The 9,282-nt window shown below is 37.8% G+C and overlaps 1 protein-coding gene across 1 annotated transcript; it reads right to left on the bottom strand.

The window, feature by feature from the left end:
• Positions 1 to 462: 462 nt before the first annotated feature.
• On the bottom strand, positions 463 to 2,276 carry LOC148931202 (calcium uniporter protein 3, mitochondrial-like). Its single transcript, XM_089066932.1, has 2 exons — positions 1,648 to 2,276; positions 463 to 1,116 (listed from the first exon to the last, which is right to left on the bottom strand). The coding sequence occupies exons 1-2, from the start codon at positions 2,199 to 2,201 to the stop codon at positions 651 to 653; spliced, it is 1,020 nt and encodes a 339-aa protein (XP_088923058.1). The 5' UTR covers positions 2,202 to 2,276; the 3' UTR covers positions 463 to 650.
• Positions 2,277 to 9,282: the final 7,006 nt, after the last annotated feature.

Raw genomic sequence — 9,282 nt, 5'->3', positions numbered from 1 at the left:
TCATGATCTATTGACCAAAAATGATCCTGTCTTCATTGTTGTTGCGTTACTAACATCACAAAATGCATGGTCGTGGGCAATTTCTATTCAATAGGTTTGCTTGTTGGCCAAGTAAACCCAAATATAAAGAGTTAAGCTTTAAATGAACGTGCACGAGAAACAACAACGATTATCATGCTCTATTGACCAAAATGATCTTGTCTTCATTGTCGTTACGTTACAAACATCACAAAAGCCATGGTTGTGGGCAATTTCAATTCAAGGTTTGCTTGTTGGCCAAGTAAACCCAAATATAAAGAGTTAAGCTTTAAATGAACGTGCACGAGAAACAACAACGATTTTTTTTTTTTTTTTTTTTTTTTTTTTTTTTTTTTTTTTTCGTTATCAACTAAATTAAAATACATACTGCGATCACCCGCCCCAAACAACCTACTCGGGTTCAGAGCGATTGAAAGAAGCAGATTTCTGTTAATCAATGATTTCTACTGCTCATTTCCTACAAACAGTTTAACGAATCTAATCTACAAATCCGTGGTTACATAATGGGTGCTGAAAATAATAAAAGAAGCAAAAAATTTTAGGTATGATTTTGTGATTTAAAGCAATTTTATCTGATCTCATTTTCTTGGATTTAAAACAAGATTGATCGATCAACCCCTACGGGTTGGAGTCGCAAAGGAAAGGGCTGCAGCCGTTTCCGTGGACTGGGGATGACAAGCTCTCTTCAGCTCATCATACCTCTCCACATCAAAATTCAGCGACTTGAAGAGGCGCTTCTGCTTGGCACTGAACCTGCTCTGGAAGAACCCCTCGAATGAGGGCTCTTTCGACGTTCTCAGGAAGAAGGCATACCCTCCCATGAAATACATCGACGTCACATAGAAACAGATTGGCTCCATCACATCCCACGACAGTTCCCAGAACGTTAGGCGCATGAAGGCCGCTGTCTGGACAACAAGGTAGCCTAACCCGACCCAGAGCTCCCTACGAACATACGACTCTGCTTTCCTATCGATCACTGCCTTCTGCTTCTCCAGTTCTTCCAACTCCTTCATTCTTGGATCGTCCGGTTTTGGGGCTAGAGGCATTAGTCCTTGGATTGCTTTCACCACCTGTGTCAAAACACAATTGTACAAAAATTTGTTTTACTACTATGATTCTTTGAGTTCTGATTTATCTTTGAATCAAACACAATATTTAACATAAAACCCCCCCTGACTCCCATCCTAATTTTGACAAGAATTTTGGCATCACATCAACTTAAAGTTGAGGGAATATACATCACCCTATTCACCTCAGACCTTCTAGTATATTCATTTCTTGAAAAGGACTAGTAATAATTCTAGAGGGGAAAAACAATGAATAGAAAATCAAAACTCCTCCACAATAATGGGAAGTCCTTTTCATTCCCCTCCCTTTACTCCACCAAAATTTTCAAATGAAGACCACTCACGCAATGAAAAAACCAATCCCTCAACACAAACTTATCAATCTCGAGACATTTTTTTTATTCTGGCAAAAGCCAAGATAGTATTTTTTTTCAAGAGAGGTGATGTTCTTTGAATATATTCTTCCATGATCAGAGATCCAATCTCTAATAAAAGTCACCACCATGTTTTGTGCGAAAACATTGTTTCGATTTCCTGCTCAGGCCTGAGGAACACGACGCTTCCGATGACAATCACGCTCCCCGATTCATCGAGTATTTTCGCGAATTCGTGCCCTAATTCCGGACTCGAGCACGCCTTGGCACAAATCTCCAGAAATTCCGGATGCGACACGCAATCCTTGTCCATCTGCCTCAATCTCGACTTCACCGTTTCAAGCTGCGACAGCCTGAGAATCTTCCTCGCGTCCTTCACCGTCATACTATCCTCCCGCGACTCCTCCGTCGCCTGCGGCGGGCGGAGGCCGTCGAGCCTGATCCTTTCTCTGGAAATGTCCATCTCGCGGAGCTTCTCCAGAAGCTTCTCGCCGGTCGGGAGGAACCGTGCCGCCGACGTCGTCGCCGCCGATTGGCGGTGGAGATATCGCCGGAATATACCGTCATCTCCGGGATCGGGGGCGGGCGACGTGTGATGACTCAGAGCAGCCGGTTTAACGGCGGTGCGAGGTAAGGAAGTGCGGCAATTGGTGAGCGCCGTGTTCGTCATCCTCGACATGGTGAGGAGGCGCTGAGAGATCATTCTGTTGAACGCCATTGATGAATGATGAATCAATAATGCAAGAGAGAGAGAGAGAAATAGGTGAATAACGTTGGATTGAAAATGCGAATGGTTTGTTGGGGAAACAACAACGATTATCAAACTCTATTGAACAAAATGATCTTTTCTTCATGGTCGGTGCGTTACTAACATCACAAAATGCATGGTCGTGGACAATTTTTATTCAATAGGTTTGCTTGTTGGCCAAGTAAACCCAAATATAAAGAGTTAAGCTTTAAATGAACGTGCACGAGAAACAACAACGATTATCATGCTCTATTGACACAAATGATCCTGTCTTCATTGTCGTTACGTTACAAACATCACAAAAGGCATGGTTGTGGGCAATTTCAATTCAAGGTTTGCTTGTTGGCCAAGTAAACCCAAATATAAAGAGTTAAGCTTTAAATGAACGTGCACGAGAAACAACAACGATTATCATGATCTATTGACCAAAAATGATCCTGTCTTCATTGTCGTTGCGTTACTAACATCACAAAATGCATGGTCGTGGGCAATTTCTATTCAATAGGTTTGCTTGTTGGCCAAGTAAACCCAAATATAAAGAGTTAAGCTTTAAATGAACGTGCACGAGAAACAACAACGATTATCATGATCTATTGACCAAAAATAATCCTGTCTTCATTGTCGTTGCGTTACAAACATCACAAAATGCATGGTCGTGGACAATTTTTATTCATTAGGTTTGCTTGTTGGCCAAGTAAACCCAAATATAAAGAGTTAAGCTTTAAATGAACGTGCACGAGAAACAACAACGATTATCATGCTCTATTGACCAAAATGATCCTGTCTTCATTGTCGTTACGTTACAAACATCACAAAAGGCATGGTTGTGGGCAATTTCAATTCAAGGTTTGCTTGTTGGCCAAGTAAACCCAAATATAAAGAGTTAAGCTTTAAATGAACGTGCACGGGAAACAACAACGATTATCATGCTCTAATGACCAAAATGATCCTGTCTTCATTGTCGTTACGTTACAAACATCACAAAAGGCATGGTTGTGGGCAATTTCAATTCAATATGTTTGCTTGTTGGCCAAGTAAACCCAAATATAAAGAGTTAGGCTTTAAATGAACGTGCACGAGAAACAACAACGATTATCAAACTCTATAGGCCAAAATGACCTTTTCTTCATTGTCGTTGCGTTACTAACATCACAAAATGCATGGTCGTGGGCAATTTCTATTCAATATGTTTGCTTGTTGGCCAAGTAAACCCAAATATAAAGAGTTAAGCTTTAAATGAACGTGCACGAGAAACAACAACGATTATCAAACTCTATAGACCAAAATGATCTTTTCTTCATTGTCGTTGCGTTACTAACATCACAAAATGCATGGTCGTGGGCAATTTCTATTCAATAGGTTTGCTTGTTGGCCAAGTAAACCCAAATATAAAGAGTTAAGCTTTAAATGAACGTGCACGAGAAACAACAACGATTATCAAACTCTATTGACCAAAATGATCTTTTCTTCATTGTCGTTGCGTTACTAACATCACAAAATGCATGGTTGTGGACAATTTTTATTCAATAGGTTTGCTTGTTGGCCAAGTAAACCCAAATATAAAGAGTTAAGCTTTAAATGAACGTGCACGAGAAACAACAACGATTATCATGCTCTATTGACCAAAATGATCATGTCTTCATTGTCGTTACGTTACAAACATCACAAAAGCCATGGTTGTGGGCAATTTCAATTCAAGGTTTGCTTGTTGGCCAAGTAAACCCAAATATAAAGAGTTAAGCTTTAAATGAACGTGCACGAGAAACAACAACGATTATCATGATCTATTGACCAAAAATGATCCTGTCTTCATTGCCGTTGCGTTCTAACATCACAAAATGCATGGTCGTGGGCAATTTCTATTCAATAGGTTTGCTTGTTGGCCAAGTAAACCCAAATATAAAGAGTTAAGCTTTAAATGAACGTACACGAGAAACAACAACGATTATCATGCTCTATTGACCAAAATGATCCTGTCTTCATTGTCGTTACGGTACAAACATCACAAAAGGCATGGTTGTAGGCAATTTCAATTCAATAGGTTTGCTTGTTGGCCAAGTAAACCCAAATATAAAGAGTTAAGCTTTAAATGAACGTGCACGAGAAACAACAACGATTATCAAACTCTATAGGCCAAAATGACCTTTTCTTCATTGTCTTTGCGTTACTAACATCACAAAATGCATGGTCGTGGGCAATTTCTATTCAATAGGTTTGCTTGTTGGCCAAGTAAACCCAAATATAAAGAGTTAAGCTTTAAATGAACGTGCACGAGAAACAACAACGATTATCAAACTCTATAGACCAAAATAATCTTTTCTTCATTGTCGTTGCGTTACTAACATCACAAAATGCATGGTCGTGGGTAATTTTTATTCAATAGGTTTGCTTGTTGGCCAAGTAAACCCAAATATAAAGAGTTAAGCTTTAAATGAACGTGCACGAGAAACAACAACGATTATCATGATCTATTGACCTAAAATGATCCTGTCTTCATTGTCGTTGCGTTACTAACATCACAAAATGCATGGTCGTGGGCAATATCTATTCAGTAGGTTTGCTTGTTGGCCAAGTAAACCCAAATATAAAGAGTTAAGCTTTAAATGAACGTGCACGAGAAACAACAACGATTATCATGCTCTATTGACCAAAATGATCATGTCTTCATTGTCGTTACGTTACAAACATCACAAAAGCCATGGTTGTGGGCAATTTCAATTCAAGGTTTGCTTGTTGGCCAAGTAAACCCAAATATAAAGAGTTAAGCTTTAAATGAACGTGCACGAGAAACAACAACGATTATCAAACTCTATTGACCAAAATGATCTTTTCTTCATTATCGTTGCGTTACTAACATCACAAAATACATGGTCGTGGACAATTTTTATTCAATAGGTTTGCTTGTTGGCCAAGTAAACCCAAATATAAAGAGTTAAGCTTTAAATGAACGTGCACGAGAAACAACAACGATTATCATGCTCTATTGACCAAAATGATCATGTCTTCATTGTCGTTACGTTACAAACATCACAAAAGGCATGGTTGTGGGCAATTTCAATTCAAGGTTTGCTTGTTGGCCAAGTAAACCCAAATATAAAGAGTTAAGCTTTAAATGAACGTGCACGAGAAACAACAACGATTATCATGCTCTATTGACCAAAATGATCATGTCTTCATTGTCGTTACGTTACAAACATCACAAAAGCCATGGTTGTGGGCAATTTCAATTCAAGGTTTGCTTGTTGGCCAAGTAAACCCAAATATAAAGAGTTAAGCTTTAAATGAACGTGCACGAGAAACAACAACGATTATCATGATCTATTGACCAAAAATGATCCTGTCTTCATTGCCGTTGCGTTCTAACATCACAAAATGCATGGTCGTGGGCAATTTCTATTCAATAGGTTTGCTTGTTGGCCAAGTAAACCCAAATATAAAGAGTTAAGCTTTAAATGAACGTACACGAGAAACAACAACGATTATCATGCTCTATTGACCAAAATGATCCTGTCTTCATTGTCGTTACGGTACAAACATCACAAAAGGCATGGTTGTAGGCAATTTCAATTCAATAGGTTTGCTTGTTGGCCAAGTAAACCCAAATATAAAGAGTTAAGCTTTAAATGAACGTGCACGAGAAACAACAACGATTATCAAACTCTATAGGCCAAAATGACCTTTTCTTCATTGTCTTTGCGTTACTAACATCACAAAATGCATGGTCGTGGGCAATTTCTATTCAATAGGTTTGCTTGTTAGCCAAGTAAACCCAAATATAAAGAGTTAAGCTTTAAATGAACGTACACGAGAAACAACAACGATTATCATGCTCTATTGACCAAAATGATCCTGTCTTCATTGTCGTTACGGTACAAACATCACAAAAGGCATGGTTGTAGGCAATTTCAATTCAATAGGTTTGCTTGTTGGCCAAGTAAACCCAAATATAAAGAGTTAAGCTTTAAATGAACGTGCACGAGAAACAACAACGATTATCAAACTCTATAGGCCAAAATGACCTTTTCTTCATTGTCTTTGCGTTACTAACATCACAAAATGCATGGTCGTGGGCAATTTCTATTCAATAGGTTTGCTTGTTGGCCAAGTAAACCCAAATATAAAGAGTTAAGCTTTAAATGAACGTGCACGAGAAACAACAACGATTATCAAACTCTATAGACCAAAATAATCTTTTCTTCATTGTCGTTGCGTTACTAACATCACAAAATGCATGGTCGTGGGTAATTTTTATTCAATAGGTTTGCTTGTTGGCCAAGTAAACCCAAATATAAAGAGTTAAGCTTTAAATGAACGTGCACGAGAAACAACAACGATTATCATGCTCTATTGACCAAAATGATCATGTCTTCATTGTCGTTACGTTACAAACATCACAAAAGGCATGGTTGTGGGCAATTTCAATTCAAGGTTTGCTTGTTGGCCAAGTAAACCCAAATATAAAGAGTTAAGCTTTAAATGAACGTGCACGAGAAACAACAACGATTATCATGCTCTATTGACCAAAATGATCATGTCTTCATTGTCGTTACGTTACAAACATCACAAAAGCCATGGTTGTGGGCAATTTCAATTCAAGGTTTGCTTGTTGGCCAAGTAAACCTAAATATAAAGAGTTAAGCTTTAAATGAACGTGCACGAGAAACAACAACGATTATCATGATCTATTGACCAAAAATGATCCTGTCTTCATTGCCGTTGCGTTCTAACATCACAAAATGCATGGTCGTGGGCAATTTCTATTCAATAGGTTTGCTTGTTGGCCAAGTAAACCCAAATATAAAGAGTTAAGCTTTAAATGAACGTGCACGAGAAACAACAACGATTATCAAACTCTATAGACCAAAATAATCTTTTCTTCATTGTCGTTGCGTTACTAACATCACAAAATGCATGGTCGTGGGTAATTTTTATTCAATAGGTTTGCTTGTTGGCCAAGTAAACCCAAATATAAAGAGTTAAGCTTTAAATGAACGTGCACGAGAAACAACAACGATTATCATGATCTATTGACCAAAAATGATCCTGTCTTCATTGCCGTTGCGTTCTAACATCACAAAATGCATGGTCGTGGGCAATTTCTATTCAATAGGTTTGCTTGTTGGCCAAGTAAACCCAAATATAAAGAGTTAAGCTTTAAATGAACGTGCACGAGAAACAACAACGATTATCAAACTCTATAGACCAAAATAATCTTTTCTTCATTGTCGTTGCGTTACTAACATCACAAAATGCATGGTCGTGGGCAATTTCTATTCAATAGGTTTGCTTGTTGGCCAAGTAAACCCAAATATAAAGAGTTAAGCTTTAAATGAACGTGCACGAGAAACAACAACGATTATCAAACTCTATTGACCAAAATGATCTTTTCTTCATTGTCGTTGCGTTACTAACATCACAAAATGCATGGTTGTGGACAATTTTTATTCAATAGGTTTGCTTGTTGGCCAAGTAAACCCAAATATAAAGAGTTAAGCTTTAAATGAACGTGCACGAGAAACAACAACGATTATCATGCTCTATTGACCAAAATGATCATGTCTTCATTGTCGTTACGTTACAAACATCACAAAAGCCATGGTTGTGGGCAATTTCAATTCAAGGTTTGCTTGTTGGCCAAGTAAACCCAAATATAAAGAGTTAAGCTTTAAATGAACGTGCACGAGAAACAACAACGATTATCATGATCTATTGACCAAAAATGATCCTGTCTTCATTGCCGTTGCGTTCTAACATCACAAAATGCATGGTCGTGGGCAATTTATATTCAATAGGTTTGCTTGTTGGCCAAGTAAACCCAAATATAAAGAGTTAAGCTTTAAATGAACGTACACGAGAAACAACAACGATTATCATGCTCTATTGACCAAAATGATCCTGTCTTCATTGTCGTTACGGTACAAACATCACAAAAGGCATGGTTGTAGGCAATTTCAATTCAATAGGTTTGCTTGTTGGCCAAGTAAACCCAAATATAAAGAGTTAAGCTTTAAATGAACGTGCACGAGAAACAACAACGATTATCAAACTCTATAGGCCAAAATGACCTTTTCTTCATTGTCTTTGCGTTACTAACATCACAAAATGCATGGTCGTGGGCAATTTCTATTCAATAGGTTTGCTTGTTGGCCAAGTAAACCCAAATATAAAGAGTTAAGCTTTAAATGAACGTGCACGAGAAACAACAACGATTATCAAACTCTATAGACCAAAATAATCTTTTCTTCATTGTCGTTGCGTTACTAACATCACAAAATGCATGGTCGTGGGTAATTTTTATTCAATAGGTTTGCTTGTTGGCCAAGTAAACCCAAATATAAAGAGTTAAGCTTTAAATGAACGTGCACGAGAAACAACAACGATTATCATGATCTATTGACCTAAAATGATCCTGTCTTCATTGTCGTTGCGTTACTAACATCACAAAATGCATGGTCGTGGGCAATATCTATTCAGTAGGTTTGCTTGTTGGCCAAGTAAACCCAAATATAAAGAGTTAAGCTTTAAATGAACGTGCACGAGAAACAACAACGATTATCATGCTCTATTGACCAAAATGATCATGTCTTCATTGTCGTTACGTTACAAACATCACAAAAGCCATGGTTGTGGGCAATTTCAATTCAAGGTTTGCTTGTTGGCCAAGTAAACCCAAATATAAAGAGTTAAGCTTTAAATGAACGTGCACGAGAAACAACAACGATTATCAAACTCTATTGACCAAAATGATCTTTTCTTCATTATCGTTGCGTTACTAACATCACAAAATACATGGTCGTGGACAATTTTTATTCAATAGGTTTGCTTGTTGGCCAAGTAAACCCAAATATAAAGAGTTAAGCTTTAAATGAACGTGCACGAGAAACAACAACGATTATCATGCTCTATTGACCAAAATGATCATGTCTTCATTGTCGTTACGTTACAAACATCACAAAAGGCATGGTTGTGGGCAATTTCAATTCAAGGTTTGCTTGTTGGCCAAGTAAACCCAAATATAAAGAGTTAAGCTTTAAATGAACGTGCACGAGAA

Source organism: Salvia hispanica, chromosome 3 (assembly GCF_029641045.1).
Source record: "Salvia hispanica isolate PSC_SH4W2 chromosome 3, Shi_PSC_v1, whole genome shotgun sequence".
Lineage (NCBI taxonomy): Eukaryota > Viridiplantae > Streptophyta > Magnoliopsida > Lamiales > Lamiaceae > Salvia > Salvia hispanica.
Note: the sequence above shows the minus strand (reverse complement) of the source record. Positions and strands in the feature narration are given on the sequence as shown.

Excerpts from the sequence above, each read along its gene's own strand:
- LOC148931202 (XM_089066932.1), bottom strand. The coding sequence starts at position 2,201 with ATGGCGTTCAACAGAATGATCTCTCAGCGCCTCCTCACCATGTCGAGG. Across the intron at positions 1,117-1,647 it reads GTCGTGTTCCTCAGGCCTGA|ACAGGTGGTGAAAGCAATCC; the intron begins GCAGGAAATCGA and ends TTGTGTTTTGAC.